Genomic DNA, 22,980 nt, shown 5'->3' with positions numbered 1-22,980 from the left:
TCTCATCTCTTAACTGACGGACTGGATTACTTGTGGATTATCGTGATGTTTTTATCAGATGTTTGGACTCTCGTTCTGACGGCACCCATTCACCGCTGAGCATTTCTTGATTTCTTCACTGAACACAAGACATTCATAACTTACCTTTCAGGAGTGTAATAAAAAAGAAAGTAGTCCCAAGAATATGCATTTCCTCTCAGAAAACCTATTAAATAATAAAAAAAAGAGTATTATCTGAAACCTAATACATGCTAGTATACTTCTAAATAATATAATAATCATTTATATAGTGTCTTCTTCACTACAAACCCTTTACAAAACACTTAACAATGAGCTTTAGCTAACATGACTTAAGAATGAACAATACTTACAGCATTTATTCATATTAATTTCGTTTGCTAATGCATTATTATTATATGCTATTTTTATCATTTTATGCTATCATAACAATTAATGACCGCATTTTTATTAGCTAACATTAACAAAGATAATGCTAAATGTATTCTTCCTTGTTTGTTCATGTTAGTTTATATGTATATATATATATATATATATATATATATATATATATATATATATATATATATATATATATATATATATATATATATATATGTATATATAGCTTGTTGTGAAGTGTTTCTGAAAAAAATATTTTTTAAATAGAGCTCAAGGAATTTGAGTCAGTTTTTACTGAAATTCTTTTTTAGTATGCAATTAATCAATCATTTTTTATTTATATAGCTCTTTTAACAACAGATCATATCAAAGCACTGATATTCATACACTAGTATTTATTATTTTGAGTTAGCTTTTTTTATTAGTTATTTTTAAAAACCGATTTAGCTTGAGTTTTTTGTTTTAGAAGTCTAATTTGAGAGATTAATTTAATTTATTATTTACATTTTAATTTATATTTAATAGCAATTGCATAAATACAGGCCTATATGTTAGCGCTGTCAAACAATTAATCACATGCAAAATTAACATTTTTGTTTACATAATATAAGTTTTATTACGTGAGTATAAATACACACACACACCATATATTTTGAGAAAACGGATATAAAAAAAAAATGCACTCATGCACTTTCCAATTTTCAAAAATCCAGTTTTTTCGTTATGCATTCCAGTTAATATTAAACTGCAGTTGGGTTATTTTGATTAAGCAAAAAAAAATATGAACTAATAAAATAAAATGCAATAAAAACAAAAAATATCAGTTTTTGCAAATAAACATCACATTAATATCAATATACACAGCACACACACACACACATATTATAAACAAAAACAACCGTTTTGAACGTGATTAATTAATTGCAATGAATCCTTTGACAGCGCTATCATATCACTTCACCTTTCAATTCTGCTTGCTTCAAAACAGAAATTTCAAAACGCTCGCTTCTGTGCATTTCTCGAGTATTTTCACAGCTTCGTGAGAATAAAACGAGCTTTGGGCGGCGAAAGGAGATCAGTAAAGACTCACAAGAGCCGAAGTGCATGATAAAACCGAGCGGCTCTTACCGAGTCCTCAGTCTTCTAGATTCCTTCTGGTGTTTTCCGAGCCGCTCTGGTCCCGTCTTGAGTTCACAGTGAAGCCGGGAGCGCTCGAGGCCCGAGGAACATGCTGAACAGAGAGAACATGAATCCAGCCGGTCCCTGCGTGAGTGTCATGCTGCACAGATGCTGCTTTATGTTTAGGGCTCGAGGTGACACGTGTGCTAAAATACGACCTGATGCCACGTCTCGATTAATCTCGTTACAGAGCGTCACGGTAAGGCCGCCACCTTTACGATACTGCGGCGCGCTGGCACCGATTCCGTGCTTCGTGCGCGTTTACTTCACGCACCTCTGACTTTGAGTATTTTTAATAAGAAGTGGCGGCTGTGAAACGTTAGACGTGAAGGCACACGGGCTCCAGGATCGTCTTCTGAATGGTGGAATCTCTTGGCTTGACCTCAAGTATTTACGGCCTTCAACACTTCTGGATCTATTTCGGGACGAGCAAGACCCATCTGAATCGGACAATGACACAAAGACCGAGCGGTTTGTAAAAGACCGAGCAGTTTTACGTGCAGGAGCTTTTAACCCCGGGACGGTTAATAAATGAAGACAGAGAACGCGAAATATTAGAGAAGCCAGGGTTCGTTTTTATTGTGTGAAGTGGTGCGGTTTGTAAAGGAGAGAGAGCGAGTCTAAAGGGCAAGTTTATATGTAGAAGAAGAATAGAGATATGGAGATAGATATTACACTGCATGTGCTTAAACTTTAAAAGGCAAAAAAATAAAAAAAATCATTTAAAATCCTACTAAAATGTGCATATCATCAACATTTTAAAATGAATATCTCACAATGGTATATATATATATATATATATATATATATATATATGTACATATATATGTATATATACATATATATATATATATATATATATATATATATATATATATATATATATATATGTAAACACATGCATATGTATATATAACCTATATATATATATATATTCTATATATATATATATATATATATATATATATATATATATATATATATATAATATATATATATATATATATATATATATATATATATATATATATACATATATACACATATATATATATATACATATATATATATATACATATATATATATATATACATATATACATATATATATATATATATATATATATACACACATGTATATATATACATACACACACACATTATTTCTCCCACCACACACACTGAAATACTTCATATAAGTTTGTTCTTTGCCTTTTAGTTCTTGCACTTAAGAGAGACACACAGCAGAAAATATTTAAACTCGTTCATTTAATAAAATCATACAAGAGTGATAAATACACTGGCAACTGTAATATAATCACGAAAGAGTTTCTTCCCAGGGAAGTCATTATTTGTTCTCATCACAGTCTAAAACATTATTACAGCCCGTGAACATAAAACAGATTTAAAAACGACAAACTAGACCGTGTTAACTCCTAATGCGTTCAGACAACGCTAAAAACTACTCGCTAAAAACTATTCACGCCCAGCGTCTATAAAGATGAGTGTGTGTGAGCGTCACAGGAAGCCTGATACGCCACAGATATTAATAGGCAGGGCCCGTCAGCTCTCTATTAATGTTTTCTCAGGACTTCCAGCTGTACGAGTAGTCTTTCATGTGCAGCTGTCTGAGAGCGCTCTTTCCCAGCATGCTCGGCGCGGCCAGCTGCTGAACGGAGCTCTGCTGGAGGCCACATCTGCCCAGGTCCTGGAAACAAGAGCGAACCGGAGCATGATACCGAAACATTCACCGTTTAATGTAGGTTTACTTTATTCACACATCCAGCAGTTTTGTATAAAAGTATGTATTTATAAAACAACCTCAACTAAACATATGTATAAAAATATGTAAAAAACATTTATAATATATTAATTAAAATGTCAATTTAGCAAATAGTAAACAATAAATTACTTAAACCATGTAAAGAAATAATTATACTATGCTGAATTATGTTCCATAAAATAATTTTACATTTAAAAACTAGCGTTATAGCACTAAAATAATAAAAATAATGTTTTAATTCAAAATTTGCGATAGAATAAATAAATGACCACTTGCTATTAAATTTTTTATATATATATATATTTTTTTATCTGTTCACTAGCATGTTGTGTGACTGATCAGAAAACGTGTTGCTTAATTTTAAGAAAATAAGGCATGCCTGAAAAAAAAAAAAAAAAAAGTTTGGAAATCCCTGGACTAGAATTTGAAAGCATTTGCACACTGAATAAAAAAATATTAGAAGAAATAAAACATAATTTACAAGAAAATATTCGGTTTTTCTACATCCAAAATATTAATCATTTACTTTAATGTGTGACATACTGTTTCAGAAATAACATTTAAAAGCAAAAATAAGTTCTTTCTCTCCGGTGTAAATGAAACCTGGTCAGAGAGAGAGAGAGAGAGAGTGAGTGTGAGTGAGTGAGTGTGAGTGTGAGTGTGTGTGTGTGTGTGTGTGTGTGTGTGTGTGTGTGTGTGTGTGTGTGTGAGTGTGAGTGTGTGTGTGTGTGTGTGTGTGTGTGTGTGTGTGTGTGTGTGTGTGTGTGTGTGTGTGTGTGTGTGAGAACGCACCGGCTGCTCGGGGTCAGAGGTCAGGCTCAGGGGCACGTTCAGGACCGCTGTGGGCTCGTGGGTGTACAGAGCCACAGAAAACTCTCCTTTCTGAGCGGGTCTGAGGAGCTGGGTCAGAGCGTGGAGCGTGTGGGGCATGATGGGTCCCGTCACCTCCAGACTGCACACGTCCTGATAGCCGCTTCTCACCTGAGTCTTCACGTTCACCGTCCGCGCCTGAAAACACACCAATCAACACGTCAGCACAGCCTCGACATACGGAGCGCTGCTAAAATAATAATAAAGAAATATAGAAATAAAGCAGCATTAAAATAAAAAGAAAAAGTGATGAAGTGTAATTAAAATGCAATAAATAATTTAAATAATTAATATTTCTATATTGAAAATGTTACATTTTATTTTCAACATTAATCTTAACATGAATATATGACTCATGTCACCTCATTAAATGTCTGAATAGGTCCCTATAAACCACTTTTCTGTTCTTCTGGGCCACTTCTGCAGTACAATTTTCACGTGATCGCTTACTTGTCTGATTCTACTTAGTTATGTTATTTTAATTCAATTGTAAAAAATCGTATACATTTTTGAATTTGACATACTTTACTTTTTTGACACCATTACAATGATAATATATATATATATATATATATATATATAAAAATATATAAGTTTTTGTTTGTGTATACTAGAGGAATCACTGAACACAATATAAAAATACATTTAAAATAAAAAAATTAAAATTATGCAAAACTGAAAAATTTAATGCAATTCAATATTACAATTAAAATGAAATAAAAAAAAAATAAAAAAAGACAAAATGCAAAAACAAAAAAATTAAATGAAATAATGTTTTTAAAAATAAATTCCAAAATATAAAAGTCGGCATATACTTTAAATATTTAATACAAAACAAATAAAAACACAGCAATTGTAGTAAAAGTTTGTTAAGAAAAAAAAAAAAAAAAAAAAAACGATAAAAGGGGAAAAAACAGCTGTGAATGTGACGACAACACAAACCTAGACCTCTAGAAGGTGAAACTCGGGGCCTCGTACCTTGAGCGTGTGCAGTGTGGCCCCTCTGAAGGCCGTCGGGGCCAGTAGAGTCGGAGGAAGGCCCGCCTGAGAACCGGCTCCAGCCACCAAACTCTTACAGTTGATGAGGAAGTTGATCAGCGTGAAGGTGTCGGAGCCTTCCACCAACACCACGGACTCCGGCCGGTGATCCAGACGAACCTCTCGGTGCTCCTTACGACTGCAGACACACTTAAGGAACCAGACCAGGTCCACTGAGCCTTCAGAGCCAATAAACTAATAAAGTGTCTCTCACATGCAAACATGTTTCTTCAAATAAAACTAGTCTGATTTATACATTTATCCACTTTTTAATGCCATGCCAGCATTTTCATCTCACAATAAATTAAATACACAATTTTAAATTTATATTAAACATATAACATTTTGCCTATACACATACACACACACATATACATGCATATCCATCTATATCTATATATCCATATCTATCTATCTCTATGTATACACACACATACACACACACACACACACACACACACACACATATATATATATGCGTGTGTGTGTACAGATGCGTGTTTTTATACATGCATACATAATAAAGGTACAGAGTAAACACACACATACCATATTTAAACTTTAGATTATTCATGATTAATCACTTGACAGCACTAAAGTCATACCTAAAGAAGGCACTGCAAACACATTATCGTAAAGGATACAGTTTTATAGAAATGGCATCTGGTTTCTTGATCTTGTCTTGGACGCCCATCTCCTTCAGCCAGGAAAATCCACCGTCATCGTCATCATCCTCATCTTCATCCTCCTCCTCGTTTTCACTTAACCTGTCAAATCAAAGAAGAGGAGAGCACGGATGAGCTCTGAAAGCAGATGAAGATCCCGTGAGCAGAGCGCTCCTGTCCTCACCCAGCGCCGCTGAGCGACTCCTCGTCTTCGGCCCGACCGCTCTCCCTGCTCTTCCTCCTCTCCTCCAGCAGAGGGAGAGAGAACTCTATCCCTGAACACAAACACAGCGATCGCAGCACTTCAGGCGGTGTGTGCTACAGAGACTAACTCTTAACCATGACACCGAGTTTTTAGTAAAACGAAAAAAAAATACAAATTCAAATAAGGTACAATGTGTTTTAAGAAATAGAGGGCTACAAGGAGTTCTATACATGCAAAACGATTTATAAAAAAACCCCAAAACTTTTAAATATTTACAATTATATATATATATATATATATATATATATATATATATATATATATATATATATATATATATATATATATATATATATATATATATATATATATATGTGTGTGTATGTATATATATATATATATATATATATATATATATATAGCTGAAAAACAATTAATCACATCCAATATATATACACATACATACATATATATATATACACATACACACACACACACACACACACACACACACACACACATATATATATATATATATATATATATATTTTTTTTTTTTTTTATTAATTATATATATATATATATTTTTTTTAAGAATAATACAATTTTTTGGATGTGATGAATTGTGTGACTACCAAAAAAAAAAAAAAAAAGTAAAATAAGACATTTTATTAATTTCATTTTTAATAAAAATTATTCATTTCAATTAATCTTCATTTATGCAATTAGTCTTGACGCTTGCAATCTCGTAATGCGCAGTGAATCAGTCTGTTTCAACAGATGTTCTGTCATGCCGAAAAAAAAGCAGATGTGCGCGTGTTTTTGCGCATGTATGATGTTAAAAATAAACGATGCAGCGGATGATAAGCCGTTCTCTGTTTTAGTTTAAGCTCCGTTTAGATGCGAGGCATGAGTTTGGCACATTCACTAGCCGTTCTGTCGCTTTCAGGGGGCCTTTTTTTAGCGAAAGGACTGCATTTAACAAACCTGCTTTAAAAAAAAGTAACATTTAAAAGGCAGCGCTGCATCGTGAATAAACTACACCTTTCAGCCGTGATTTACTGCTTGCATGTAGCATGTAGCACTGAGCTTACTCTACAGCACAGATTGCAACAGAAATCGTGAAAAATGTAAATGAATAAATCACAAGTAGGTTTGCAACCCTGACTCTTACCCTCGGCCTTCATGGCCTCCCGCAGGCCCCTGGTGGAGGGGGACAGCAGCGCGCTGAGGCCCTTAGCTCCGCTCAGACCGGCCGCTCTGAACAGCACCGTGAACTGATACGAGCACAGATAGAAATACGGGCAGAGACGAGCCTTCAGGAGACCGTAGAGAGACGTCAGGCTCACAGACCTACGACACACGGAAATAGACGGCAGCGGTCACTTCTGATATTCACGGCGTTATCTGAGAATACAGGAAACCTTAAGCTCACGATAGAGCCTTTTTTTAATAAACGGCGCCCTCCGTGTGACTAAAAGCAGACGGGCAGATACCGCATCAGCCAATCTCTGTGTCTGGCACTAGCGCTTTTAGCTGTAGCTTAGCATAAACCATTGAATCGGATTAGACCGTTAGCGTCACATTTACGCTGCACATTACCTTGTAATTATACATTTTACACAAGCACCGAGTGATATGAATTAACTACATGCACATGCTATATAGTTAGGGTTAGGATTAGTTGGGTTTAAGGCTACCTGCATGTAATTACGCCTTAATTAGTTGTTGTTATAATGGCAAGTACATGTAAGGAGAGCTTAAAATAAATTTTTAAAACCAATAAATACTAAAGGAGATACAATTGCCTTAAAATATACAAAATTGCACACAAAACTGTTTAAAAAAAATAGTAAAAAAAAGTTTCTTCATCAACAATTTAGTTCCTTTATAAATAAAAAATACATATTATAAAAAACAAATACTAAAGCACTCATTAAAACCATTTATTATAATAGCAAGCACATGTAAGGACACCTTAAAACAAGGTGTTAGCAAAAAAATATTAAACAAATAAATAATAAGCGCCTTAAATGATCAGAGTTTCAATACGGTTCCTATTTAAAACTTGAAACATAAGTGAAAAATAACAACGTTTCATTTCCCGGCGGTCTTAGCACGCTGCAGAAGAGTCAAGTGTTAAACAGAAAACATGTTGAAACTCTTGTGTCATTTTTGAGCGAGATGCTAACGGTCTAATCGGATTCAACGATCTATGCCAAGCCGCAGCTAAAAGCGCTAGCGCCAGGCCCAGAGAGCGTCTGAACGGACTCAGAACCAGTCGTGACCGATCCGTCTCGTACCAGTCGCTCATCAGACTCTGCTGCAGAGCTGGGTCCTGCGACCACGGCATGCACTTCCCGGAGAACCTGCGCTCGGCGCCGATGCGAGGGAAGAGCGGGAGCCAGGGCAGCGAGGGATGCTGCCAGTACTGAAGACACTGATGAAAGCCACAGCGGAGCTCGGCACAGCCCCGCGGCTCCTGAAACACACACCGCAACTCCTCAAACACACGCTTCACGCTCGGATAGATTAACGGTGAAAATAATATGATCGCGCTTTCTTTTTTAAGGCGTGCTTGTTACAGTGCAATTATACATTTATACAAACACTGAGCAATACGAATAACTACATGCATTTGCTATATGGTTAGGGTCTGTTTCAGGCTACTTGCATGTAGTCATGCATCATTTAATGTTATTATAATAACAACAAGTACATGTAAGCTTAAATGTGATGATAAAAATATACACCTTTAAGCAACACTAAAAAGATATAGTCGCCTTAAAACTATATAAAATTGTACACAAAAAAAAATAAGTGTTAAATAAAATAAACTATCAACAATTTAGTTAATTTATACAATATTTAATATTTTTATTATATTTATTTTAAAGCGGAAAAAAAATGCAAACACTAAAGCCATATGAAAGCACTCATTAAAGCGATTTTATTTATTTTTTTAAATATTGTATATTAAACGCTATATTCATTCTAAACAGTAAAATACCACTAATAATTATAATAAAATAAAAATTAAAGACATTAAAATAGAATATTGTATTTAGCTAATAATGTAAAATAAATTAAAAATCCCGAAACAACATGAAACGTTTTCCAAAATATCGGGATATAAAATATCCATAATGGTAAATTAATAAAATACATTTAATTGATTTTATTAAATTAAAAATATATATTTTACACAAAAAAACTATAAATTCTTAAACATACAAAAAAATACTAAAACTTAAATGAAATCACTTTTTATAAAAAAAATATATAAAACTACACGCCTTTTTTTGTTATAAAATCATAAATACCGAATTTAAAATTATAAATAGAATAATTTCTCTGCATGCTGACGTCTAGTAGAGGTCATCTCCAGAGCATGTTCTGACCTGTATGTGAGGAGGTAAGCTGGAGAACTGGGCCCTGCAGTGAGAGCTCAAGCCCTGCGCCTCCTCCTGAGCCTTCGGATGCTCGGCCCACGAGAACGACCGAGGAGACGTGAACAACAGACGGGTTTTCAGAGACCAGTCGGCCGGGAACTCCAGACACACCTCAGCTGGAGCGGCGTCACGCTGCGCTTCTGGACTCTAGAGACAAAGACAGGTCAGTGAAGCTCGTCCACACGGACCAGAACGGAAACCACCGGGAGCCGGGACGGACACCTTCAGAACCGGAGCGGATCTCTCCGACTCGAACAGGTCCTCCTCGAACAGACCCACGTCTTCAGAAACAGAGTCGGGCGTCTGCAGACAGATCACAAACACAGTTAGCACGCGTCCTGCAAACACGCCAGAAACATCAGGACAATATCCTTATTATAATGACGAAAATCAAAGTGATATCATACAGCAGCTTGAATAAAGTTAAAGACGACATTGATCTAAAGTAAATATGAATCATGCCATAACCCACATCTTAAAACTATAGATAAATAAATTAAACTAATAAACTACAAATACTAAAGTTATACATACATACATACATGCATAATAAAATAGAATAGAAAATAATAGAAAAATTCAATAGAATATATATATATATATATATATATATATATATATATATATATATATATATATATATATATATATATATATAACATTAAAGTCATTTTAAATCAAATTACTATACAAAATGTTTTAAAAATGCAAATATTTTTCATAAAAAAACAAATATTTTAATAATGTAATAAAATAATACAAATAGCTTGAATAATATAACCCACAATAATAAAACAGTATTTCATATATTTTTTATTGAATTAAAAAAGTAAACAAAAACATTTTAAAACTACAAATAACTATTTGAACACACACGTACGTACACACACACACATACGTACACACACACACATACGTACACACACACACACACACACACACACACACACACACACACACACATACACACACACACATACGTACACACACACATACGTACGTACACACACACATACATACGTACACACACACACACACACACACATACGTACACACACACACACACACATACATACACACACACACACACACACGTACACAAACACACACACACACACACACACACACACACACACACACACACACACACACACACACGTACACACACACACATACACACACACACACACACATACGTACACACACACACACATACACACACACACACACACACACACACACGCACACACACACATACGTACACACACACACACACACACATACACACACACGTACGTACGTACACACACACACACACACGTACACACACACACACACACACACACACGTACGTACGTACACACACACACACACACACACACACACACGCACGTACACACACACACACACACACACACACACACACACACACACACACACACACACACACACACACGTACGTACGTACACACACACACACACACACACACACACACACACACACACACACACACACACACACACACACACACACACACACACACACCGTAACGTACCGTTCTCTCGAGGTGTTGTTGTCTCTCAGTGTTGAACAGTTCCTCTCTCAGTGACGTTGCAGCGTCGTCCCGTTCTTCCCGGGGTTTTCCGTCCAGAAGCGTCTTTCTAGCGTCCGGCGCGCTGTCGTGTCCGTCGCTGTTTGAGAATAAAGCTCTCTTCTTGGGACTGTTGTACGTGTTCTCGATGTTGGCGAACGGATTCCTTCGCTTCCCGCCGCCGCCGCCCGTCCGTCCCGGTGCGTTCAGCCGCGGCCCCGGAGAGAACGGACGGACCCCCTCCACCGGCCCCCGCTCCGGGCCTTCGCTCCGCACGCGCTTCCGTCTCATCCGCAGAACATCGGAGGGCTTCTTAAAGCTGGGAGAGTAGCAGCCCAGATCCGCCATCCTGAACGTTATTGCGCCGCGAGGCGGGAACCGTCTCTTGTTTTGTGTGGAGCGCTCAAAATTTCGCGCGTAGCGGAATTGCGTCAGCGCGCTGCGTGATGACGCAAATAAGCGCGTCGCGGCACTAGCGAAACACCCGGCAAATGTAAAGTCGCTACTATAATTTCATGTTTATTTCAGAAAGTAACACAAAAAAGATCGTAAAATATGCACACAATATACTTGCCACAAAATACTCTCTGTTATGGTAGATAACAGAATTAGTTTTGCATGAAAATATTATTTTTTCAGAAATATTGAGTAGGTCTAAGACTTTAAGATTTTATGGATAATATTTTTTATATAATAATTTAGCTCAAATCTAAAAATTTGTTCTGATTAATCACATCTAAAATAAAAAATACAAATGTTATTTACATATTATATATGTGTGCACAGTGTATATTTATACTGTATAAATAAATACACACTTATACATATATATATATATATATATATATATATATATATATATATATATATATATATATATATATTATTATTTTTTTATAAATATTTTCATGCATTTATATGTATGTAAACTATACTATTTATAAATATATAAATATATGCATATGTGTGACAACCACAAAATATAATATATTATAATATAATATAATTTAATCAATAGAGATTTCAAGTATTTTCCAGCTGTTTTTTTTTTAATGCTAGCAAGCAAAACTTCCTCTGTCACCCGTGTCTCTCAATATGCCAGCTTTTAGATTAATGACAGAATGTCAGGATTAATTGCCTGCTATTCATCATTAGCGCGGGTGATTAATGAGGATGCGAGGTGTCAGGAGCTGAATATCGTGGGTATGGATGATTCGTCTTCAGATCGATCCTGACGACACGCATGATGGATGAGCGCCTGACCCTGAGCTAAATTTGGCCGTTTTTATAATAATACAGAGATTACACTTGTTTTTTGAAGAATATATTTACATGGAAACACAAAATTAGCTTTGCAAAGCGAAAGTAATCTCAGCGGCGTCTCGAACTGGCCTCGGATTTGCCCGAGAAGCCAAAACAGGACCAAAGTTCAGTGAGAACTCAGTCCTTTCTACGATCCCAGCTGATCTGCAGTCACTTCATAGCTCTATGTGTACAGAAATATGTATTTTAACTGCTGCAAAGAGACAGCGGGTAAAGGTCATCGATCTGTATTGCATTTTTCCAACTGAAAATAGTAGATATACTTATTATTATATTTATTATTTATTACCTTCTTTTCATTTAATGCCTAAAAAGATGCCCTTCGTAGAAACGTACTTTTAAATAAATAAATATTGTTAAATGACTGGCAAAAAAGCATTTTATATATGCATAAAAAACAATTAAGTAATAAAATTTATTATAAATGTTTTTGTAATTATTTTTATATATATATATATATATATATATATATATATATATATATATATATATATATATATAAATGCATTATAAATGTTTTGTAATTATTTTAATATATATATATATATATATATATATATATATATATATATATATATATATATATATATATATATTATATATATATATTATATATATATATATATATATATATATATATATATATATATATATATATATATATATATATATATATATATATATATATATATATATATATATATATATATATATATATATAAGACACATATATATATATATATATATACTTATATTGAGAAAGGAAAGAGTTTCTATCAGAAAACTTTTATTATTTTCTGATTGTTATTGAAGCGTCTGATAACTGAAGCAATATTAACTGAAGTATTTATTATTAAAATATAGCACATGTAATAACTGTAGTGTACGTTCAGTGGACTTTCTTTCCAAAATAATCAAACAGGAGCCCAAAAGTCCCGTCTCTTTCGGCGGGTGTTTGTCTCTCGGCCGGCGGCGTGTGTTTGTGGGTGTCTCCGTCGCCTCGCTCTCTCGCCCTCAGCTCTTTTTATAAAAGCGATTTGATTTTATAGGCCTTGGCCCGACTCCTAGACCTCAGTTATAGCCGAGGCGTCCCGGGACAGGTCTGCCTTTATTTAGCCTCTCGTCTCCTGCGGGTCTGTGTGTGTTTAATTCTGGACAGAAAGAGGGAAGTACAAACGGAGGGGAAGGAACGCTGTAAACGAGAGCGCTTTATCGCTGGTATCTGCAGGCCTCGGGCAGGTCTCGTCTCGTCTCGGGTTGAGAATAGCACTCAGACGCTCGAGCGTTAAACACTGGCACATGCTCACGAGATCCGCTCGAGAACACGCCACTGCTTCATTTACACACACAACGGATCCTCACACTTTCCTTTGATTGCTATTGTGACCCTTTTCCACCACAGATGCAATAAATGAAGCGTAGCTTTGGTCATTTGAGCTCAGTTGGTATTATCTAGTTCTTAAACGCAACAGCTAGTCACCCGACCTTTCTATACGTTATCTGACATTATCAGGATGAACCGGCACGGTTTTACTCCAGTACTGAAGTAATGTTGCGGGAATCCGTGCAGGTTTGACTGTATTTCTAGTGAAAGTGGATGTTAGATGAAAAGAAATGCATTCTCTGGGGAACAGGAAATGGTCTCGGAACGTTTTGGAAAGATTCGTCTGAAACGAACCGGTCGAATGTTTTTAAAAGCCTTTGATGTTCACGGAATGTTCACAGAAACGTTGTTTAAATGTTGCTTCTCGGTTCAGGGAACGTTCTAAAAAAAAGTAACTTAAAACGGAATGTTCCTGTAAATAAATCTGCATAATGTTTTAAAAATAATATTTAGAAATAACTTAATGGTAGCAAAATATTATATATATATATATATATATATATATATATATATATATATATATATGCTTTTTTGATTTCCTTTAAAATGCTCTCAAAACGTTAGCACAAAAAGTTTTTTTTTCTCCGCTGGACTTCATCTAGCGTTTTGTAAACATTATGTTTTAAAATGTACAGAACACAGTCAAAAGTGACTTTCACATAAAAATATTTTTTTCAATATTAAAGGAAATAACATTTTCATAACAGAACGGGTATGTTAGTGAAATGTGTTTTGAACGTATTTTTGTTTGCAGGATCTGTCCATTTAACTACCTGTTACTCGTTAATATTAAAGTAGCATTCAGTGTTAAAATCAATGAGAGTCATGGGGTTTTTATACTGAACTACAACTAAAACTTAATGTAAAACCACAAAAGTGAGTTTTATTACTTGAAATAAACTGTTACTAAAATAAATAAAATGTTAAATTTTCAATTCGTTTATCTTGATGCACTAAAATAACTAAATAACTACAATAAAAATAAAAACTATTAACATTAAAAATGCTACTAAAAATGAAACATTTGTAAAAATCTAACTAAAATGAAAAAAATTAAATAAGAACAACGTAACACAAAATTATCTCAATGATATTAAAATAAAAGTTGCCGCTGTACTTTGCTTTTAATATTATTTTTTATGTTTCTCATGCTCTTTTACCCACTATTTATGCTCCACACACAGTCAGAGCAGGTTTGCTGTTCATGTGACGAATAAAAATATTGAATCTTGATTGAAAAGTCCAAAGAATAATGAACTAACAAAGAATAACGTGCATCGATCAGTGCTTCACAGTGAGCCGTTTTCAATCGGAGCTAGTTTTGATTTCACTTTGGCCATAAAAAACAGTTTTTAAAAGCAAATCCCTTTCTAAAGCGTCTCTTTAAGATGAAAACGGCACTCTGGTGTTTCATGTGCATGCGAGGTCTCTGTGAGAGAAAGAAACACAGCACACGGCATGTAGAAATAAGCAGTTTCTTCACAACAAAGTGTTATATTGTCCAAAGAAACGTCGAAAAGGGACAAAAGGAAAAAAAAAACGAAGCTGCATCTGAACAGTTTAACAGTCGTGGAAGTTGAAAGCCGCGTCGTCGAGTGTCTCTCGCAGTCTATTTACACAGAAAGCGGGTCCGTGGTCCAGCGAAGCGGACGAAGCCTCGTAAACCTGGGGCCGTCGTGAGCTGAAAACGGCTGAAACCTGAAACGGACTCTACACAAGCTCAACACAAGCCTGGTCAGTTCTGTGCGTCCCTGCATTCACATCTGAGTCCGAAGGCATGACACAATATTCTAGACGGACGTTTGAGCAAATCATTCTCTTTATATCATGTTCTGAACGGAATACTAAACTCGATTGGTTTGTGATTTGATCTATATTACACGACTGATAACTTTCATTTATATTTTAATAACGCTTGAATATTTATTTAAACAAAACGAGCAATACGTAATCGTTAGACTATGATGCATGTTTGTTTGTTTTTGCGTTTAGCATTATATTTTTGCAGTTCCCTGAATGGAGTAGTATTTTTGTAGTTTTTTTGAATTATTTAAATGTTACTGTTGCCATAATAAGTAATAAAACAGCCATAAAATGATGAATAAAATATTGGTAATGTATTTTAATTCCGACATATAGCACTGTATTTATGTAAATCTGTTTTGCATGTTTGTATCATAAATACTATCTACAAATCAACTGAGATGATTTTTAAGCCGAGGCGGTATCTTTTATTTAAATATTAAAATTGTCAAAATAATCAAGCAATCATTTCATATACAACAAACAAAACGTAAAATGCATAACGAAAATTTCATTATTTTAAATTATGGAATAAAGCATTCGATTTTTGCAATAACTGTTCCCTTTTTTTATATTAATTATTTTATGAAATGTCTGATAATTTAAGCACATTTTATCTAAAAAAAAATAATTATTTAAATATTCAATTATTGTCAGAATAACAAAAAGAAATATAACTAATATCAGCAATCAGTAAAAAAAAAATGCATTATTAGTATTTTATTTTATATGACCAAATTCTAGATAGTTGCAAATGTGTTTTATTTTTGTTTGGTGGGACGGTTCTCCTTACATGCATCTATTAACACCGAAACGGTGCTCATTGTCAAGCGTTTGAGTTCTTGCGTAGAGTCTGTTTCCGGCCTCGAGGTTTGGTTTGACGTGAAACATATCTGGCACCGATGAACAAAGTTATACAGTGATGACGAGACAAACAACAGTAATAATAATAACAATAATATTAATAATAACAATACAAACTATGCACAACTTTAAAAAACAAACGAGTCTCATGCTGCGCTGTGAAGAACAAACGTCCGTCCGTGGCGTCCAATCAGAATCCACCTGCTTCAGCCGCCCTCGTCCTCAGGGCCGGATTCATCTGCTATCATGACACTGGCAAACCTTCCCTATTAATATAACATCATCCCAGAGAACAAACGTATTTCCTAATCGATGGAGCTTTTACAGCTGTGGTGACTCACAGAGAGCCTGTAAGTTTATCTGCTTCAAGAACCACGCTGTTTAAAAAAGACCACGCGGCCGTGAAACTAATTTATTCATAAACTCACGAGCGATGACGGGTTTCTGTTCACGTCTCTGTGTGTGAACGCCCGGAAGTGTGTTATTTGTTAGACGCGAGCCCGGAGCACAAAAGCAGTCATCGGCTGTATTTGCAGCAATGGCCAAAAACACATCGTAGGGGTCAAAATTAGACTTTTCTTTCTTTCGCGCCGAATAGCATTAGGATTGCAAGTAAAGGATTATGTTCGGTGTAAATTTCCGAAATATTTGGGCAACTTCAAGAGTGATTCTCCTGATATTTAGGCGTTTTAGCACCCTTAGTTTTTCAGATGCATAGTCCCATAGATATTCGAATGACGCATAAATCTCAATTGTAAAAAAAATGACTGGTTTTGTGGTCCGGGGTCACACGGGTCTGGGTTTTTGTACTGTATGCTGTGAATCCGGCCCCGCCTCCTCCTCCTCCTCCTCCTATTGGTCGAGCCGGCGTCAGTACGGCCTCCAGACGGCCTCCACTGACAGGCTGGTTGGTGAACTGCTGTGGCTTCCCTCGGCCTCCACCAGCACCTCGCTCTGATTGGGCAGCGAGGGGTGCAGGAGGGCGGAGCCTGTGGAGGCGTTGGTGCAGGGCGGTAAGATGCGGGGGGGCGAGCGCTCTCCTCCTCCTCCTCCTCCTCCCGCCGGCATCATGGAGAACTGGTACGATCCGGCAGCGCTGCTGTAGTACAGGTGATACGGGGACGAGCCGGGCTGGAAGGGGCCCGCCTGAGCCTGCGAGGAGCCCGCCGGGTACGCCGGGGGTAAGTACGTGTGATAGCGGCCGGCCGGGCTGCTCATGGCCGACATGCCGATGCCGATGGCGCTGGTGACGGGCGTGGGGGTGTACGTGAACGCTCCCGTGGGGTACGGCACGCGGGGGTCCGAGAAACGGCCGTCCGGGAGCGAGGGCAGCGACGGGAAGGAGCGCTCCAGACCCACGCGAGGGTCCGTGAACGCCGTCAGATCTGGACCTGCGGGAACACGGAACACATTTAAAGGGACAGTTCACCCAGAGATACACGGTACACCCTCAGGACGCTTACAAACCTGAGAGACTTGATGAAAGAGCTGTATAGAAACTGTATAGAGCTGTATAGAGTTGGGTACTGCCCTTGATTAAGTGGAGATTATAGTTCTCATGTTTCTAAACTAAAAAAAACCTTATGCAATCTCCATTTTAAGAGCTGAACGATTCAACGACTCGCTCGTTTGTTTCATTACTGGACGAATCAGTGTGTCTGAATGAATCTTTCGAACGAATGATTCAAAGATGAATACATTTTTAACACCTAAAGAAAAGACATAAGAAATATCTCAATTTGTTTATGAACACACGGGTTTGGGGTGAGCAATTAATGACAGCATTTTCATTTTTGGGTGAAATAGACAGGACATTTAGTAAATGAACGTGAAGCAGCTCATATCGTCTCATGAGTTGAAATTAACACTAAAATTGAACATAAAAAATTTACTTAATAATATATAAAAAAAATACAAAATCACAAAATGACTAGGATTTAAAGCACATAAGTTATTTTATACACAAAACAGTATTTGCGCATTTTGGTCTAGAATGGAGATTTTATGAAATGCATTCCTTTGATTTAGATTTATGTAATTATTAATTATATAAATTTATGGCACGTACATGTTTATATCAGCTACCTGAATGGAGTAATAATCAGAGATCAGCTAATGTTGTTTTCTACTATTAATAATTAATCATACGCTTCACTGTATTAAGAATTTGATAACCGGAGCAATATTTATTATATGTCAAAAAGCAGAACTGTAGCGCTGTAGTTTTAGTTTTTCTTTGAGCTCTCCGGTGTCCGTGCAGCAGGCTGTGACTCACAGTGTATGGCGCTGCGGCTCGGGGAGATGGGTGTCGTGGGGTGAACCGCCGGGGTGGAGATGGGACCCAGGTAAGGGTAGGACTGCTCGTACGACCAGGACGGAGACGTCTGCATCTGCCGAGAGTCTGAAACCACACGGTCACATTCAATGCATGACATTTCACCGTCAAAACCAAGACGTACATACTACAAAATACAGAGATATTATCAATGGCTACTGAGAACACACACACACACACACACACACACACACACACACACACACACACACACACACACACACACACACACTCACACACACACACACACACACATACACTCACACACACACACTCACACACACACTCACACACACACACACACACACACACACACACACACACACACACACACACACACACACACACTCACACACACACACACACACACACACACACACACACACACACTCACACACACACACACACACACACACACACACACACACACACACACACACACACACACACACACACACACACACACACACACACACACACACACACACACACACACACACACACACACACACACACACACACACACACACACACACACACACACACACACACACACACACACACACACACACACACACACACACACACACACACACACACACACACACACACACACACACACACACACACACACACACACACACACACACACACACACACACACACACACACACACTCACACACACACACACACACACACACACACACACACACACACACACACACACACTCACACACACACTCACACACACGTTTTATGCATTAGTTGTTTCCTATGCAAATATCTGTAAAACTCTAATGTGATCAAATCTGAATTTTCAGTGTCACATGATGTTTCAGAAATGATTCTGTTATGCTGATTTACTGCTCAAGAGACATTTTTTGATTCTTATCGATGCTGCACACAGTGGTGCCGTGGAATATTTTTGCGGAAAACATAGTGCATTCGATTTTTCACAGTTCACAGATGAATAGGAAGTTCAAAAGAACAGCCCGAAAAGAACTTTTGTTGCATTAAATGTCTTTACTTTCACTTTTGCTCAATTTAATGTATCCTTCCTGAGTTTTAATTTACAGCAGGGCATATCCAATCTGAAAATCAGTGTCACATGTGTTTCAGAAAAGGATTCTGTTATGCTGATTTACTGCTCAAACATTTTTGAATGATGGATGTGCACACAGAGGTGCAGCTGGAATAGGAAAACAAGACATTTTTCTGAGTTCACAGATGATGGAGAAGTTCAAAAAGAACAGCTGTCTCTCTCTTTGTTGCATTAAATGTCTTTACTTTCACTTTTGCTCAATTTAATGTATCCTTCCTGAGTTTTAATTTACAGCAGGGCATACCAATCAAAATCAGCACAGTATTAAAAAAGGATCTCTGATAAAGACAAACACTGAATGATGGAGTGAGAGGAGCAGGAGGAGGAGAAGAAGACATTCTGTCAGTATGAGTGTCTCGCTGTCTCTCTCTCTCTCTCTCTCTCTCTCTCTCTCTCTCTCTCTCTCTCTCTCTCTCTCTCTCTCTCTCTCTCTGTCTCTGTCTCTGTCTCTCTCTCTCTCTCTCTCTCTGTCTCTCTCTCTCTCCCCACAGTCTAATAAACGCTCACCGATCGCCTGCAGACTTCCAGACAGAAGGGGAGGGAGAGCCATCAGAGAGGAAGCAAATTATGCACAGCGGCCAAAGAGTGTGCGGCCCGTTTCAAGTGCAGCCAGAGCACGGCCCGCTGCCAGGCCCCCCAGAAACCCCCTCTTTTCCTGCCTCCCTCCCCAGGCCCGGAGCTTGTGATCTGGAGCAGGAGTCACACATGGCTGGGTGGGTGGCTGGAGGCGGATTCGGCATCCGGTGCGAGCGGGACTCATTTTTTACTGGGCTCACACACACACACACTTGTACACACACTTGTATAAATGCACACCGAGCTACAAATTAGTGCTGTTAGGGTTAACTAACACTAAAACAAAAAAAGCTTAAACTTAATGAAGCATGAATAAGGCTTTGTTTAAAAAAAGAAAATTAAAATTAAATAAAACTTACCAAAAAAAAGAAGATTAATATTTTTGTCTTGGCAACTGAAATGGAAGTTAAATTATTAAAACTAAATATATATTTAAAACTAAATAAATATAACATTTTGTGGCTGGGCGATGATTAATGTGCAATTAATTTTATGTGTATATAAACACACACACTTGCATTTATATAAATATTAAAGAAAAGAAATATGCTACATTTTAATATTTTAAATATAAATATATATTATATGTGTCTTTATATACACATAATAAATATACACAGCACACACACATATTTTACATAAACATAAAAATGTTAAAAAATACCAAAAATTTTGTAATATAATTTTTTTTAAATATTTGCTAAAAACTAAAAAACTAAATATAATATATATATATATATATATATATATATATATATATATATATATTTTTTTTTTTTTTTTTTTTTTTTATGTAAATTATATATATAAAAGCACACAAATGTCAAATGCTTTTTATATCAAAAGCACATAAAATCGCAAAAAAACCCTACAAATTCAAATAACACCTGCAAAAAATCAAGAGTTTGAAAAAGGAGAAATGAACAGCATACGGGTTAAGAAAATAATCATTTCTAGGTGGGACGTGAGAAGAGTTGACTCGGGGAAGCGTTCCTGTAATGACTGGAAACACGTCTTTTAGAGGTGGCTTGGAAATCATTTTCCTGAGAAAAATTCACTGCGATCCTCAGAGGTTCGATTTGTGGGAACGATCAAAGTTGTGAAGGTTGTTACCAAAGTCTCAGTTATCAGACAGCAGACTTTCCAGCTTCCAAAATCCCCTTCAGCCAGTTCTAAAAACTACTGGGAAAAATCAAAGCATCGGAGGACATTCGAGAAGTTTGGCTGTGAGTTTGTTAACGTCACATTGTTTTAGCGATCTGAGACCCATTAAAAAAAAAAGAAAGAAACTACAGCAGTCATTGTTGTTTCCAATGCATACACTAATAAAACTAATAAAGAGCACACAAAAATACTGGAGCACGAAAAGCAGGTCTATTTTTTTGCTAAAGCCCAAAATACACTGCATTGGTCAAAAATGATCTATTTTTCTTTTATGCTTGGAATATTAAATAAAGATATTTAGTAGATTTCCTGCCATAAATACGTCATAACTTCCTACTCCTCAAACGAGCGACGAAAGCAGACGCACGTTCAAATAAACGGACATCTTCGAATGTGCACACGCTGCAGATCTGGTCCGGCACGCTAACAAACACGGACGCGCCGGGCCCACGCGAGCAGCTGCTTCTGATTTTCATGGTATGAAAAGAGAAGTAGCGAAGAAGGAGAGAGAAAGAGAGCTCTTGAATGACTTAATAACGCTTTCCGCTGGCCGTAATCCCGCTGCTATTTCTGGCCGGCGGATCAGAGAGACGCACGAGGCCGGAAACACGCCGTCCAGCCCGGCGCGGGCCTTTCATCACTCCATCACCAGCTCAGCCCGCGTTTCTAAGGACATTCCTTTTTTTGCGGAAATCAAAACTCCGATGAGTCACTAGTTGTCGTGCAGAGCTGCAGAAGGATTTTGTTTCGGTTAAACAGCTCCGCGATGCTCCTCTTCTTTTTAAACAACAGTTTTAACGACCTGATTTCCATGAATAAAATCAAACGACGCTAGATTTGGTTGCGCTTTGAATGAGGGATTTTCACACAAGCCTGCTTCCTGTCGGACACATCTCACTTCCTCTTTCTGCGTTCTGCTTCCTCCTCGTTACGCACTTGCAAGGTGCTCGTCTTTCTGTCGTTCTCTCTCACACACACCTTTCTCCCATCTGCACCCATGAAGGGGAAGAGAAACTGAGAGGATCTGAGTATTTCGGAGCGGGAGGTCTGTGTTTACAGATTGGGAAATGTTTGAAACAACGCATGAAAAGCAGAAGTGCCGCTGAGGCCAAACTTAGAGGCGTAATCAGCCGGTTTCTCAGAAGATGGCTCTGAATATATCCAGATCCGAAGGAATTAATGCTTTTGTTCATCAAGGATGCATTAAACTGATTATAAGTGAGTGAAGGATACTAAACGCTGTTA

At 36.9% G+C, this 22,980-nt stretch overlaps 3 protein-coding genes across 6 annotated transcripts in view; all 3 read right to left on the bottom strand.

Moving 5' to 3' along the window:
* LOC122343461 overlaps window positions 1-1,628 on the bottom strand; it is a 7,319-nt gene extending 5,691 nt beyond the window's left edge. The window contains exons 1-2 of the mRNA XM_043237937.1: window positions 1,528-1,628; window positions 145-205 (exon numbers count right to left, since the gene is read on the bottom strand). Coding sequence (XP_043093872.1) covers window positions 145-190 — 46 coding nt within the window. The 5' untranslated portion in view covers window positions 191-205; window positions 1,528-1,628. The remainder of the gene's footprint in view (window positions 1-144; window positions 206-1,527) is intronic.
* Window positions 1,629-2,827: 1,199 nt separating this feature from the next.
* Window positions 2,828-11,622, bottom strand: LOC122347221 (protein downstream neighbor of son homolog). The gene is made up of 10 exons (XM_043242418.1): window positions 11,148-11,622; window positions 9,814-9,894; window positions 9,541-9,738; window positions 8,443-8,621; window positions 7,314-7,492; window positions 6,119-6,209; window positions 5,914-6,036; window positions 5,210-5,408; window positions 4,154-4,369; window positions 2,828-3,286 (listed from the first exon to the last, which is right to left on the bottom strand). Exons 1-10 carry the CDS (start codon window positions 11,529-11,531, stop codon window positions 3,164-3,166), a joined length of 1,773 nt encoding a protein of 590 aa, XP_043098353.1. The 5' UTR covers window positions 11,532-11,622; the 3' UTR covers window positions 2,828-3,163.
* Window positions 11,623-15,351: 3,729 nt separating this feature from the next.
* The window catches only part of runx1 (RUNX family transcription factor 1), a 45,782-nt gene continuing 38,153 nt past the window's right edge, over window positions 15,352-22,980 (bottom strand). For all 4 annotated transcript variants that reach the window (XM_043245929.1, XM_043245920.1, XM_043245937.1 and 1 more), the window contains 2 exons: window positions 18,833-18,958; window positions 15,352-17,948 (listed from right to left, as the gene is read on the bottom strand). In XM_043245929.1, coding sequence (XP_043101864.1) covers window positions 17,428-17,948; window positions 18,833-18,958 — 647 coding nt within the window. In that variant the 3' untranslated portion in view covers window positions 15,352-17,427. The remainder of the gene's footprint in view (window positions 17,949-18,832; window positions 18,959-22,980) is intronic.

Source organism: Puntigrus tetrazona, chromosome 1 (genome assembly GCF_018831695.1).
Source record: "Puntigrus tetrazona isolate hp1 chromosome 1, ASM1883169v1, whole genome shotgun sequence".
NCBI classification, from domain to species: domain Eukaryota; kingdom Metazoa; phylum Chordata; class Actinopteri; order Cypriniformes; family Cyprinidae; genus Puntigrus; species Puntigrus tetrazona.
This window is presented reverse-complemented; position numbering and strand designations above follow the sequence as displayed.

Excerpts from the sequence above, each read along its gene's own strand:
- LOC122347221 (XM_043242418.1), bottom strand. The coding sequence starts at position 11,531 with ATGGCGGATCTGGGCTGCTACTCTCCCAGCTTTAAGAAGCCCTCCGAT. Across the intron at positions 8,622-9,540 it reads GCTTACCTCCTCACATACAG|GAGCCGCGGGGCTGTGCCGA; the intron begins GTCAGAACATGC and ends TGTGTGTTTCAG. Across the intron at positions 7,493-8,442 it reads CAGAGTCTGATGAGCGACTG|GTCTGTGAGCCTGACGTCTC; the intron begins GTACGAGACGGA and ends CGTGTGTCGTAG.